General features: G+C 38.2%; 1 protein-coding gene across 1 annotated transcript; it reads left to right on the top strand.

Moving 5' to 3' along the window:
- Positions 1–13,120: 13,120 nt before the first annotated feature.
- Positions 13,121–15,046, top strand: LOC104428922 (GDSL esterase/lipase 5). Its single transcript, XM_010041843.3, has 5 exons — positions 13,121–13,520; positions 13,601–13,722; positions 13,795–14,025; positions 14,649–14,898; positions 14,976–15,046. The coding sequence occupies exons 1-5, from the start codon at positions 13,265–13,267 to the stop codon at positions 15,044–15,046; spliced, it is 930 nt and encodes a 309-aa protein (XP_010040145.2). The 5' UTR covers positions 13,121–13,264.
- The last annotated feature ends 850 nt before the right edge of the window (positions 15,047–15,896 follow it).

The following is a 15,896-nucleotide window of genomic DNA, read 5'->3' as shown; positions in this document are numbered from 1 at the left end:
AACCTACCCGAGGAGGAACGACCAGCCATTCGAGGGCAACTTCCTGCTTCGGGTCAAATTTAATGACCTCCCACGCTTCATCCAGTTCAGTGGTATACCGTCCAAACCCAATGGGGCACTAGACCCGGACAAGCGTGGGTTCAGCATCTACTTGGTGAAGCTGGTTATTCGGGGCTTGCAAATCAGCCCAACGTAAACCACCCAGCTCCTTCGTCGGATGAGAATGACCCGACAACTGATTAAGGACAACCAAATCTGGGTCACAGACCCAAATCTTTGCTGGTTCAGGGGACAACTCCCTACCCAGCCTATCCGCTCGGTTTTTTGCCTTACACCTTCCCCGTTGGCAGCAACGGTCGCCCTGAACCAGGCAATCCTCTCTATACCTCGCCGGCTGATGGACTGGAACTTCACCTCATCAACCTTCAGCTCACCGAACTGGACAATTATACCACTTGGGCTTGAGATCTCCATTGGGTGCTTGTCACCAAAGACAAGGACAACTTCCTTAACGGAGCGGTCCCCTTTCCGACAGATGAACGCAACTAGAGGCACTGGTGGAGATGCAATCAGTTAGTACGTACTTGGATTGGCAACTGTCTCGCCCACGACATCGTGGTTGGGCTTCCACCAACCAAAGACGCGAAGCGATTCTTGGACAGCATCAAGTAGATGTACAGACGCCTTGACCGAGCAAAGCTTTTCACCATCACCCAAGCACTAACAGAGTTGAAACAAGGGAACCTCTTGGTTACCACTTGCTTCAACCGCCTTTCTGCCCTATGGAATGAACTCGAGGCCGCTGAAGAATGCCTGCAAGGACTCGAGAGTAAGTTAATGCAATATAAAGAAATCAAAGAATGAGAGAAGGCTACGAGATTCTTAGTCATCTTAAATGAGTCCTATTCGGTGTTTCGATCTCAAATTCTTGCCATGGATCCTCCACCACCCCTCGACCGCATATATTAGCTAGCAGTCCAGGAGGAGAATCACTGTCTTGCTGTGACGGAACACACCCGAGGAGGAGAAGGGATGAGTTTCGTGGCTCTTTCCTTTGGAGTCAGCTTCGGTAAAATGGCCGGAGGTCTTGTAGGCAGAGGATCTCACGAAGTTGCTGTATACCCAAAAATAGGTTATGTGGTTGCAGGAAGGAGAAGAAGTGACGAGAACCCTAGGTTTCCTCGCACGGACAACCTGGATCGTCACTCGCAATGGACGGTCTAGATTAGAAGATGGGAATGAGTGGCTGGGATCAACGCTCGCTGATGGACGGTCCAAGATCGCACACTAGAATGGACAGGATCACGCGCGTTGATGGATGGCCCAGGATCGTTGCTTAATCTGATCGGATCGGAGGGCTCTTATTAGGCCACGTCTACCTCTTACAAGGGATCCTACGGTCCACGTCAGGCCATGTCATCAGGAAAAATTAGTGGGCAAAATGGTAAATTTAGAAATAAGAATATTGCAAATGCCCCATCATACTATTGAGACATGTTGGAAACTCCATGGAAAGCCTACTGACAAAAACAAAAAAGAATCACTCAGTGTATCAAGTTTCTACAAAAGGGATTGACGGGGAACAACAGACAATTATCGAGGATCAATACCAGCATACTATTGAAATCCTGAATCAGCTGAAAACCAACGACAAAGACACACCAACGACAAAGGCACAAGGTTCTCAGGTACTTTTCTTCAAAAGGAGAATTCTTTTTTTCTATTGATGCATGGATAATCGATACAGGAGCTAGTGACCACATAGTATGCAATGAACATTTATTTTCCCATGTGGATAGAAAATCACAATCTCCCATATTAGTATGTCTTCCAAATGGAAACGTCATTCATGTTACCAAGATTGGAACTGTTCATCTTGGTCCAAACTTTGTTCTCAAGAATGTGCTATACATTCCTAATTTTAAATTCAACCTGCTCTCTATCTCAAAAGTCCACACAGATAATTCATGTCATGCAATATTCAGTTTCGATAATTGTTTCTTTCAAGACCATTCGACTGGGAGACTAATGAGCTTGGGTAGTGTTGCATAAGGACTGTATTTCTAGATTGATTCCTCAGGAGATTTAGAATTATTGAATAACAACATCTCTTGTAATGCTATCAGTAGAAATAAAAATATCTTTTTTCATCAAAGATTGGGTCATAATGCTTGTTTTCCGCATCCTGAATGTCCAATATGTCCTTTGGCTAAACAATCTAGAAAATCATTTCCTATAAGTACTTCCTGAGCCAATAAACCCTTCTCATTACTTCATATGGATATTTGGTGCCCTTATCATACCCCTCATCATGATGGCTCCCGTTTCTTCCTTACTATTGTTGAGGATTATACACGGGGCACTTGGGTCTATCTTATGCAATCAAAAAGTCAGACTTTTGCTCATCTATTGAATTTCGTTTCTTTAGTCAAAAACCAATTTGATATATTTGTGCAACGAATTCGTATAGATAATGGACATGAATTCTTTACTTTTGATTGCATCAAATTTCTATCTTCACATGGAATACTTCATGAAAACTCATGTACTTACACTTCACAACAAAATGGAATAGTTGAACGTAAACATAGATATCTCTTGGAAGTAGCCCGTGCTTTAAAATACCAAACTTCTATTCTAGAGGATTTCTAGGGAGATTGTGTGGTCACAGTTGTTTATCTGATTAATTGTATGCTGACTAGAATCCTTAATGGTAAAACTCCTTTTGAGATGCTATATAAGAAACAACCAATAAATGATCATTTTCGAGTATTTGGTCGTTTATGCTATGCGACAAATGTTGGCTTTTTGGATAAAATGGGTATGGAAATACAAGCATGATTGCATGGTGGTATATGCATGATGGCATGGTGAGATATGCACGACTGCATGACGATATATGCACAATCGTATGGTAATGTATGCTCGATAGCATGGATGATATGTGCTTTACTTGTGATATCTTGATTGTCTTACTTGTTGCATTATGTAGTTTGATGGATTTTTACTGCTGAGTGGTTGTATTCACCCATTTTGGGGACTAACATTTCAGACTATATAAGATACCTTTGCTACCACTGCCATCGGTAGATGGATTGAGGGGTTGGATGTGATCGCGAGGAGGAGGATAGCAAATGAAGGAACTTTTGGACGCCGACATTGACCGATGGACTTTAAGTATATGACTGTTGGAGGAGATATCGGTCATCTTTTGAAGTATAGCTGAGTAGAGAAGACTATGGTATTTTGATATATCGATGAATGATGTCTATCTGATTTAAGTAAATAAAAGTGTCCGGCTTTTACCTATAAATGTTTAGTAGGTGTGCATCATTTTTTGAATATAGGGAATGGAGTTGATGGATGTGCTTTCGCCATATAAATTGCGTAGGGACCGATCTAAAAGATGTAAACCCCTAGGATTTATGAATTATAATGAAATTTCTTGGTATCAGAGTATTATATTATCAAGTCAAGTGAAAGGTAAGCGGACTGTGGCGACCCTAGCGGTTCAGGGGCAGTCGAGGGGTGTCACAGCTTGTTGCAAAATTCAAAGAATATTTGCATTCTACTTTTCACATCGAGGATTTTGGACCTCCTATATATTTTCTTGGTATTAAGATTGCTCGTTTTGAAAAGGGTATTAGTCTTAGCCAGAGGAAATTTATCCTAGAAATCATTTCAGAAGCGGGATTGTCAGGGTGTAAGCCAGCAATCATACCAACTGAACATAATAGAAAGCTGACTACTCATGAGTATGACATGATTTCCTCTTTATCTATTGATGACCCTTTGCTCAAGGATTCATCGGCATATCAGAGGCTTGTTGGGAAGTTGATATATCTTACCATGACAAGACCTGACATTTGCTATGCGGTGCAAATTCTAAGTCAATTCATGCATAGGCTGAAGTAGTCTCATATGAATGCAGCTCTGAAAGTTGTAAAATATCATAAGGGATGTCTAGGACTTGGAATATTGTTATCTTGGGAGTGCAACATGAAAATGACAGCTTTTTGCAATACAGATTATGCTACTTGCCAAATGACCAGAAGATCCATCACTGGTTTTTGCATTAAATTGGGAGATTCGTTGATTTCATGGAAAACGAAGAAGTAGTCAACTGTATCATTGTCATTAGCCGAATTAGAGTATCGGGCCATGGTAAAAACTACTTACGAAGTAGTTTGGATTCGAGGATTGCTCTCAGACCTCGGATTACAAGTCAGTGTACCAACTGAATTGTTTTTTGACAATAATGTAGCACTCAAATTAGCGGTAAATCCTGTATTTCATGAAAGAACAAAGCATATAGAAGTTGATTGTCATTTCACTCGAGACAAGATCATAGAGGGAGTACTAGTAGCAAAGGGAATTGGAATTGTGGATCAACCATTAGATATTTTTACTAAGCCACTATGTCAAAAACAACATGCATATTTACTGAGCAAGCTTGGTGTCCTTGACATATACAGGCCACTGGCTTGAGAGGGAGTGTTGAAGATATAATTGAAGATTTTGACCTTGGTGCCGATTGTGATTGATTCAGTAGATTTGTAATTGCCCTAGTTAATGGAGATTATGATTCTTTGTATATAATTTCCTAAATTCCTTGTATTCTTACACTATAAGTGAATCATTGTAATGGTACACGATATATGAATATACAGAAAATTCTCCCAGTTCATTCATCTATATTTTTTATCACTCTCAACCGAAGAAAAGAACCAGCCCCCCTTTTGCTCGGACTCTCACCTAAGACCCCCTTTCTCATTCTTTCCTCTCTTGTTTTAAGCACCGATGTGGATGGCCTCCTACCACATCAGTTGTTGTCGTCGGTTTGCCTCTGACCACCAACTCCGGTGTGATGATCGCGCTTGTCTCCTCTGCCTGTCTCCTATGCCTCCCTCTTTGGTCCTTTCTCTCTTTTTTTAGCAGAACGCATGAGAGCTTGAGGGAGGGGGGAAGGAGAGGTCGGCTTGGGCTGAAAAGAAAGAAAGAAAAAGAATGGGGTGGGCCAAGCCCAAGCAGGAGAGAAGAAGGAAAAGAAAAGAAAGAGGCCGGGCCGCCCCCGGCCCGCTCTCGCTTTTCCCTCTTTTTTCTTTTTTATTTAATTGTTATTATAATAATAACATTTAAAAAAATTTCAAATTTTGATTTTGATTTTAATACTAGTAATGCAAATGTTCCTAATGCCTATATGATTTAATGAGAACCCGATGCATTTTAGTGAAAATTATTTACTTTATTTTTTACTCTCTTTTTTTAGAGATCGATATCTAATTTTCTATGTAATTAAGTCCTTAAAAATGACAAAATTTAGGTGCCAACAATGTCAAATATTGAGATAAAGTCTATGGATAATATTGAACAAATTAAAGGTTCAGAAACGATATCATATATTAGCTCAAATTCAGGGACCCTCATTAAATAGATTAAAAATTCATGAATAACATTGTGCATTCGATCAAACTTCAACGACCATTTGTGTCATTTTCACCTCGATTAAAGATAGTTGTTGATGCTTGGGCGAGCACTTCACCTCTCCTTGAAAGCAGAGTGAGTGGCTGTACGACTAAAAAAATGGGTGTGGGGGAATTGAGCTTGACATAGCAGGGCATTCAACTGGCCACCTCATTTGAGCTCTCAATTCACATAGGTGGTGAGCGGCGAGAGACACCAAGACCTTTCTTCAATCTCTTTCTATCACGATCGTGACAACATTCACACATCCAAAATTTGATAGATAGATGACGATGACGAAGATGAGAATGACGATGATGGCAAACCCAAAGGTCATTGAAACTTCCATCTGGTGTGCTCTACACCCTTATCTCATGATATTGATTACAACCGTCCCTCCCCTCCATTGCCCATTTATGGTTTTTTCTACTTCCTATTATTCATCAAAGGTGACCCCATGCTCCACACCCTTAACCCGTGAAATTAATTACCACCAGTCCCCTTCCATCGCCCATTTATGGTTTTTCCCACTTTCTATTATTCATCAAAGGTGACTCCATGTTACACACCCTTAGCCCGTGAAATTAATTACCACCATCCCCTCTCCATCCCCCATTTATGGTTTTCCCACTCCTATTATACATCAAAGGTGACCCAATTTATTGAAAACATCCATGATTGGGACATAGAGTTGTTGTGGGTTGGATGGAGTAGGGCATTTCGATCCACATGAATTCAATGGGCGAACCTCGTGTTCAGGGTTCACCCTTTGTATGTACGTGAGCCGTAGGTGGGGCAGGCCCGACTGGGCTCAATTGGTTCAAAGGGAAGAACAAATGAACCTAAGGAAGTGATTTCTTTTCTGGACCCAAATCGCCAATTTTGCCATACCCAACCCAATTCATACCGATCCCATGTTATGTAGAAAAGTTTTTGATTTCAGGTAGATTATGAATAAGGACTTGTGGTCCTGTACTAAGGGCTCGTTTGGTTCAACTATGGGGAAATTTTGAGAAAATGCAAATATCATTAAGGTAAATGGGTTTTCCAAAATGCTACACCGTTTGGTAAATTGTAATGTCAAATAGCATTGAAAAGTAATTTAGCATAAACACCGTTTGACAAAACTCACATTTGTAATTGGCTTTTGTTTTTTGTTTTTTGTTTTAAAGTCTGAAAATCAAATCTGGCGGTCGGCTAACCGCTGGTCAATTGCTGGACGGCCAGATTTGGCCGTCAGATCTGGCGATCTGACGGCCTGAGGTTGCGACCAAATCTAGCCTCAAGACTGCTAGATCTGACCTCTAGACAGCTAGATCTGCCGCCCTAAGGTCACAACCTTAGGTGGCGTCCCCTGGCTCGCACGAGCCAGGCAACGCCACTTGGGTCACGGGTTGCGCCACTCTAAGCAGTGGTCACTAGGCACTCGTGACCCCTAGGCGATGGTGGCGGCTACTGGAGAAACCTGTCTCTCAGGCGGGGGAATGACAAAGATGAATGAGGAAGAAGATGAACAATGATAAAACTTGCATTTCCAAATTGCCTAATGCTCAAAGCAGTCCGGACTTGCATTGGGCTTTCAACATTAGGAATGATGATATTTGGCCAATGAGCTTTCAAAATTGTTTGCCAAACATAAAATATTTTTCCCTAAGGGGCTTTGGGGGCCCAAAGCCCCTTGGGAAAGCTAAACCAAACGGGGCCTAAGTACCTCCCACTTAATCAATTGACTTTAGTTGTAGCATGCTACTTGAAAAGTTCCTTTGAGCACACGGGCAAGGGGTCAGGGTGACGAATCTCGCGTTAAAATCACATCATGTTTTTCTTGAGTGGAATAATTCAAATTAAGATTTTCTCTTCAATAGCAATTGTTAGGCAACCAATTTAGGAAATCATACAATTTTCAAAATAGGGTAAAAGCCACTAAGAACCCCAAACTTGTACCCATGTGATACATTTACCTCAAATTCATACAGTGTGACACATTTACTCAAAACTTTTCTTTTGTTACATTAAAAACCTCAAACTTTATTTAGTGACATCAGAAAAACCTAAACTTGTATCTATGTGACAGATTTATCTTAAAAATTTAGTGTCATAGAAAAAATTTGCGGTAAATATATCCTACAAATAAAAATTTGAGATTTTTGAGGTCATAGAAAGAAGTTTTTGATAAATGTGTCATAGTAGGCAAAGTTTGCGACTTTTTATGTCATAAAAAATAGTTTAAGGTAAATTTATCACTCTAGGCAAAGTTTAGGATTTTTTGTGACTTTTTCCCCTCAAAATATTGATCATTCTTGTGTTAAGCACAATTTAGTGCCTTGAAAATTTAATTGTCTCAAACAAAAAATTTGCTTATTAAATGCGTCCAACCAATCATTGATAGCACTCTTTAACATATGACAATTTATATACCTAACCGTCACTATAAATGTATGTGTGTATGTATATATGTGTGTGTAGCACTCTTTTAACATATGGCAAATCATATACCTAACTGTCATTATAAACATGTGTGTATATGTGTGTGTCTCGGTAACACTCTTTTTAACAGATGGCAAGTCATATACCTAACTTTTATTATAAACATGTGTGTATATGTGTGTGTCGGTAGCACTCTTTTTAACATATGGTAAATCATATACCTAACTGTCATCATAAACGTGTGTATATTGAATTTGAACAGATTTGGTGCAAGAGCCTGTGCTTTCCCCTATTTTCTGACTGGTGGGCCAAGGATAAACGGTCAAAGAAGAGGAGAAGACTGAGAGCCCACGGAGAAAAGGTGCAAGAAAAAGAAGAGAAAGAAGGAACGAAAAGAATACGCAGCCTAACTCTCACATTAAAATTATATTATGGACAAATCGTAAGCTCAAATCAAAACCCATAAAATCTTACAGTTTCATAAGATCCTAAACTATCTTTTTATTTTATTTTATGAAAATACGCAACTTAATGACTCAAAAATCAGATTTCGCTACACAAATTTTCAATAATTCTAAATTTCAAACCCTATTTACGGTGAATTGTTCGAATAAATGATTCGTTACTTTGATTACTTATTGACGTTGTAAAAGAGAGTTAAGTTGGCTTGGCAAAGCGTTCGGATCATAAGCGCGACAAAATTTTCTCTTCCTCCTTTCTTCTTTATCCTTTCCCTTCTTTTCTTTTCTCTCTTCTTTCTTCATTCTTCTGCCCCTGCTCTCTCTCTCTCTTCTTTTTCTTCGACCTTTTCTCCCGAGGGGGCTCTCGGTCTTCTCCTCTTCTTTGACCATTCACCCCTCACCTACCAGCCAACTCTTACACGTGGAGTAAAGTCGGACTAGGAAAAGTCATCCGAAGTTCCCCAGCAACCACGAAGCTTTCGACTTTCTGCCACGTTCACAAACTTTAATGGGGACTTAACCCTTTTGGTCTTGCCTTAATGGACAAATCGATAATTGATGATGACTGATTTCTCCATTGTCTGAAAACATGTGGGCTTTGGTCTCTTTTAAACCCAAAAAACAATTCAAGGAAAAGAAATTTATTGCTTTTGTAATTGACTTGTGGCTGGACTCGTCAAATAGGCGGGTTGAATTAAAAATGCTTCGACCCAAATTAACACATTTTAACCATTTGTTTTCTACTAATTTTCATGCAATATAAATTTAGTAACCCGTACCTGATCTATAAAACACTTATACATATAACCCAATCTAGGAAAATTTGAACGAAAACATAGAGTGAGCGGGCGTGAGAACGTAAGGGCGAGAAAAAGTGAAAAGAAAGTAATGAAGAGATTGGATCTAAATCAGTTGTAAACTTATTTAATAGTGGTATTATTTTAGGCATTATCATTCTAAACCTATTTATGATTAATTTACTGAATATAACTAACTTGCTTATCAACTCAGCACATCAAATATAAGTGAAAAAATACGTTTATGATCCATTTTAATAGGTCTACTTATAATGATTTACTCAATATATCTCCATTGAACTATGAAAAGACTTTTGGGTGAATAAGTTAAGCCTTCTCTCAATCATCGTCGATGCCTTCACATCTCCACTCGTTGTTTCTCACATGCCAAAGAGTATTGATTTTCTATGTTTATTTTGAATTCTTCTTCTTCTAAGGCAGACTTCACCCTTTATTAATTTTCTACAGATAATCTTGACGAAAGTTACATGTGAGGAAATTAGTGAGACATCAAGCACAATACTTTTTAGGGTTAATAATGTCAAAAACGCTAAACTATATCACTGCGACACCGAAAAGCTGTAAATTATGCCCATTATGATATAAATAATCTATTTTTTTTTTCTTAACATCAAAACCTTCAAATTCGCATCAGTGTCACAAAAGTACTTTCAAGCTATTTGCTTGAAGTGAGATCCATGTAAACTCTGTTTTCTTACTATTGTTTATGCAAGTCATCACATTAGACTTTAAATGGTCATCTTGGACGTAATGGGTGATAAAATGTTTTTGTTTCTATCACTAGTACAAATTTGGATTATTGGTGACCCGACAAACAGTTGGGGCTATTGGGATTATGATCATTTTCTGTAGTAAATGAATGGTATATTGGTACAAGTTGGGGTAGCGAAGACACGAAAAGCAAAAAAAAAAGAAAAAAAAAAAGAGCTTAGGCTATTGATGTCACGTTGGACAAAACTTAAATATTTTTGTGGTTGATTTAATGTATTTGTGTCATACCAATACAAATTTAGAGGTTTGGGAGGAAAAAAATACGAGGGCATTGTTTTTTTTTTTTTTTCATCGGAAGCATTATTCAGGGTTATTTGTGGTATTTTCCTACCATTTATTATTAGCTTCTTTATGTTGAGCACTTTTTTGTTGTCAGTTACTGCCACTTGGATCAAATTGTCAACATGGATGATTAAAAAAAAAGTTAATACCCTGAAAAACCTCAAACTGGTACACATGTGATAACTTTACCTCGACTGACCATACAAACCATAAACTAGTACATTTATGACAAATTTACCCCAAACAAATTTATTCGACCGTAAAAAACCCTAAATTGGTAAATTTGTGACAAATATACCATTCACTAAATTTGATTAATACCACAAAAAAAAATCACAAAAATTGTAAACTATGACAAACAGAGTGTAAAATCTCACCAGTCAAGTATTACGTGTTATTTAACTTAATAATTTGACAGTAAACTTCAACGAAACTAACAGAGGGTAAATTTGTCACAAGTGTACTGGTTTGGAGTAAATTTGTCAACGGTATACCAGTTTGGGATTTTTGGTGGTCAAAAAAATAGTTTAGGATAAATTTGTCATAGGTGTACCAGTTGTGATTTTTTAGGGTATTAACTCTTAAAAAAAAATGCAAGTGCTTAGATAATAAGACCCCATTTTCGCTTGTTCATGAAGGAACGCCCAGCGCAAAAACGTGGAAGGGAATTTAGTGAAAGCACTTCCACGTGCTCAATATTTTTTTTTCTTTTAGAATAAATGTATTGAAAATTCTAAAATTTGTCAATAAAGTGTAATTTAGCCTTAAAACTTTTAAAAAGTGCCTAAAACTTGTTAAGAAAGTGCAATCGAATCTTAAAAGTTGTCAAATTGATCAAATTAGGTCCCTCATTTGATAACACTTTTTGAAAGTTGTAGGATTTGATTGCCCTTTTTGAGAGTTATAAAACTCAATTGCATTTTCGTGACAAGTTTTCAGACTTCTAATACACTTATCCCTATTGTTTTTTGTCATATCGTGCTCAATAATTGAAAAGTCCTTAACTAGTAAGTTAAGCATGATATTAATTAATTTATTTCAATCGTTGTATTTAATTACATAAAACTCGATTACTCGATGTCTTTGTGCTAGAGAAAGAATTCTGTGATGTCTTTGTGCTAGAGAAAGAATTCTGTGAGTACCCCTTGGCAATATGGGGTGGTGAAAAATTGAAAAGAAAATGACAAATCAATTTTATGTATGAATTGACTATTTATGGGGACATCTATTTGCTCGTTTTTCATAATGTTTATAAATTCATAATGTCTGTAAACGTATTATTGTCATTTTCCTTTTAACTTTCATTTGTTGAAACTCCCAATTAGAAGACACTAATGTCTCGATATGCAAAATTGACAACATTCCAAACTATCGCAATTGTGTAAACAAAGTAGCGTGCAAAAGCATATCTAGAAAATCACGACGCACTCGCTAACTTAAAAAGGACGAAACCTGGACAAGTAATAGAAGACATATCGAAATAAGTATTAGCTAATTATTAAGATGCTAATTATTTCCTATATAGCCATCGGGCATCCAATAATCAGCAACACATCTCCACTCATCGTTTTTCACATGCCAAACGGCATTGATTTTCTATGATTATTTTGAATTCTTCTTCTTCTGAGGCAGACTTCACCCATTCATTATTAATTTTCTACGGTTAATCTTAACCGAATTACATATGAAGAAATCAGTGAGACATTACGCATGATACTTTTTAGGGTTAATGATGCTAAAAACTATAAATTATGTCGCCACGACACCAAAAGACTCTAAATCATGCCCATTATGATATTGATAATCGAATTTTTTATTTTCTAACACTAAAACCTCCAAACTTAGACTGACGTGACAAAAGTACTTCCACGCTATTTGCTTGAAGTGAGATCCATTTTCCTACTTTTGCTTATGCAAGCCATTGCATCATATATTAAACGGTCCCCTTGGACGGAATAGGTGATGGAACATTTTACTCTTGTCACTCATATAAGTTTAGGATTTGGTGACCCAAAAAACATTTTGGGCTATTGGTATCACAGTGACGAAAGTGTGTACCATTTTTTTTTGTGATAAACAAATGATGCATTTGTCAAGACTTGTACTAAGCTTGGAGATGTGGAAAAAAGAAGAAGAAGAAGAAGCTTGGACTATTGGTGTCACGTTAGGCAAAACTATGAATTTTTTTTTTTTTTTTTGTGGTGGACAGAATGTATATCATATTGATACAAGTTTAGGGGTTTTAGCTACTCAAAAAAAAAAAAAAACTTTGTGGTGTTTCGAGCTTTTTTTTTTTTGGATTATTTGTGGTATATTTCCTACCATTTATTATTAGCTTTTTTGTTGAGCACTTTTTTGTCATTAGTTACTACCACTTGGATCAGATTTTTTACGTGGATGAGTAAAAAACTGCGAGTGCTTAGAGAATAAGACCCCTCCTTCGTTTTTTCACGAAGGAACAGCCAGCGCAAAAACGTGGAAGCGGTGGAAGTGGAGTTCAGTGAAAGCACCCTGACGTGCTCAAGAAGTAGAAAAGTCCTTAATTAGTAAATTAAACATGACATACTGATAGCGATTAATTAATTTAATTTATTTAAGTCACCATATATAATTGCATAAAAGTCGATTACTCGATTATTCCGGAATTTCTGTGAAGAGCTCTAGGTAATATGGGGTCGCGAAAAATTGAAAAGATTATAATTTATAAATTGGTAATGAGTTGCTTCGACCGAAACTTCTGCGGAGATGTGCTGAAATTGCCCGTGGACCGCAAAATCGAAAAAAAAAAAAAAATGAAGTACGGAACAAGGCGTTGTTCAAACGTGCCTCACCTACCATAAATGTGTAGCGAGAGTCAGAATGCAAATTTGGCAAGCAAACAGCCCCAGAAAGTTTTTACCCTGCCAATTTATGACGTCATATGTTTGGCCAGAAGAGGGAAGAGCTACCAGGAGCCTTCCTCTTCCCAAGTTACGTGTTTAAGTCACCCAAGCATCGGTACAAAATCCCAAGAGACGCCTCATCGTCCGACCCAAGTTCGCCATGTCGGCTCCGGATCTCCACATTCTTTTCGTTGCCGTCTTCGCCAGCGTTCTCCTCTTGTCTCGCTGCGACATTGATCGACCACAACATGACGTCGCTCTGTTCATCTTCGGCGACTCACTCTACGACGCTGGGACCAACAACTACATAAACACTACTGCGTCTTACAGGGCAAACTTCCCTCCTTATGGCGAGACTTTCTTCCGCTATCCGACTGGCAGATTCACTAACGGCCGTCTTATGGCTGATTTTATTGGTATAACTTCTCCATGCTCTAGTCTTTTTTCCCCCCATAAATGATTGATTGCACACTCAACATCTTTTTGGGCGATTCAGCTGAATATGCGAAGCTACCACCGATCCCATCATATCTCCAGCAAAAGAACGGCGAATTTGTGGGAGGGGCGAATTTCGCATCTGGTGGAGCTGGCGCTTTACCCGAAACTCACCAAGGATATGTATGACGAGTCTCTTTCCTTGTTCTTTTATGTTCCACTTCCGGGTCGTCTTACTTAGTTTTGCTTCTTTAGGTGGTGGATCTCGGGACTCAGCTCAAGCAGTTCGAGAAACTGGTGAAGGATCTGAAGAGGAAGCTGGGGGACGAGAAGGCAAAGAGAATGGTTTCGGAGGGCGTTTACATGGTCAGCATCGGAAGCAACGATTACATTTACCCGGTTGTCAACAATCCAGCTCTGTTTCAGTCCATTTCTATGGAGGATTACGTGGGGATGGTGGTTGGCAACATTAGTACTGTCCTTGAGGTACGCCATATCCATAATTTCCCTTCAATTGCGGAGCAGTACAGCACTATTAAATCCATATAAACAAGTCAATAGGGTTGCAATTATAGGGAGGATTTTTTTTTTGTTTTTTGTTTTTTGTTTTGTTTTTTTTTTTTTTTTTTTGTGGTCGGTTTGAGGATTTTGTTGACCAACGCATTTTCTTCTTTATGGTTCTGTCGCTCCCTGACTTTTTGTTTGATGCTAACCAATAATTCCTTATTAAAATATATATCTATGATCTTTTGAGATATTAAAGCGATTTTCATGTTGGTTCTATAGTCAAAATATTTTCTTATTATTTGAGTTATATTAAGCAAACATGCTTTCACACTCAAGACACTTAATAAAAGTTTTCATTTTCTATGATGAGTTCATTATAATAAACAAGTAATTTGTTAAAGGGTATTTAAAGGTCGGTTGAACTTCATTATTTGTTTTTTGCCCATGTATTTTTCACGTTCTACTCCGAAGCTCTTATAAATTCGACTTTTTCTTTAGTCTGATATTAAATTAAATGTTATCACACATCTTTATCAATTGTTGCAATTGATCTTTATAAAAGAATTGTAACACATGGATCGATCTTCGATTTTTTTTTCCAGGGTATATATAAAGTTGGAGCAAGAAAATTTGGGTTTTTGGCAGTTCCACCTGTTGGGTGCCTCCCAGCCCTTCGATTGGTAACTGGAAATGGTTCTTGTTTGAGACCGGCCATCAAGCTAACGAAGCTTCACCACGTAGCTTTTCCCGCGACTCTCGCCAAGCTAGAATCTCAATTGCAGGGATTCAAGTACTCCCTCTTTGACGTGTACACTTCCTGGATTGAAAGAATCCAATACCCATCAAAATATGGTCAGTCATTTGCGTTATTTTTGCACATATTAAACTTTTCCCTAGATTTTCGTTAATCTCGTGAAATTAAATTCCAGGTTTCAAGGAAGGAAATCGGCGTGTTGCGGCTCGGGTCCCTACGGGGGGAACAATAGCTGCGGAGGCATGAGAGGGGTGAAAGAGTACTCGTTGTGCCCTAATCCCAAGGAGTATGTGTTCTTCGATTCCTACCATCCAACTGAGAGAGTTCATCAGCAATTTGCGCAGTTGATGTGGAGTGGACGTTTGCGCACAACCAAGCCTTATAATTTGGAAGCATTGTTCAAACATGGGAACATTTGATCTTTTGTTTTTCAACATCCTGGGCAAACAATTGGGAATCAAGCTTCATCTTATGAATAAATGAATGAGGCATATTATCCCAGTTTAAATTTGTGATTGCATTACTATTGTAATAATGTGAATGATGGGAATCGAACTTCATCTCATGAGTAAAGGAGGCATATTATTGCAGTTTCATTATACGAGGTTCATAGTGAAGCATATATCATATCAATGGTCTATTCCATTGCCAAAATATTTAGAAATCAAGAGGACATCATGCAAGTTTTAAATACCGGTTCCGTTAAGTTTTTTTTACATGTGCATGCGGCCTTGCAAATTACACGCAGTTTATGGGGTTTCAAACAGGTGACTTTTAATTTATGGATTGGAAATTCTCTGACACCAATCAACTAAGCAAATTTTGCATACTGAAATGTAACTTTGGTCACGCCCAATGGTCTATATTTACACCAGCCTTGTACGCTAGAGTTTGAGGAGAAAACTGAAAGAAGGTGAATTTAACGAGACATTAGGAAGGGAAAGCTGAAAAGAAAGGAAGATTCTCTGCACAAATCACCGCGTTCAGAGAGCTACTCTTGCGGCTAACGCAATTTGTCTTGTTGTTTGGAGCAATTTTTGTTATAAGAATTGGAGTTCAAACCCTTAGATTCGCTGAAACAATGATCATATCGAGC

The sequence above is a fragment of the Eucalyptus grandis genome, chromosome 9 (genome assembly GCF_016545825.1).
Source record: "Eucalyptus grandis isolate ANBG69807.140 chromosome 9, ASM1654582v1, whole genome shotgun sequence".
NCBI classification, from domain to species: Eukaryota; Viridiplantae; Streptophyta; class Magnoliopsida; order Myrtales; family Myrtaceae; genus Eucalyptus; species Eucalyptus grandis.
Note: the sequence above shows the minus strand (reverse complement) of the source record. Positions and strands in the feature narration are given on the sequence as shown.

Excerpts from the sequence above, each read along its gene's own strand:
- LOC104428922 (XM_010041843.3), top strand. The coding sequence starts at position 13,265 with ATGTCGGCTCCGGATCTCCACATTCTTTTCGTTGCCGTCTTCGCCAGC. Across the intron at positions 13,521-13,600 it reads TCTTATGGCTGATTTTATTG|CTGAATATGCGAAGCTACCA; the intron begins GTATAACTTCTC and ends TGGGCGATTCAG. Across the intron at positions 14,026-14,648 it reads ACATTAGTACTGTCCTTGAG|GGTATATATAAAGTTGGAGC; the intron begins GTACGCCATATC and ends TTTTTTTTCCAG.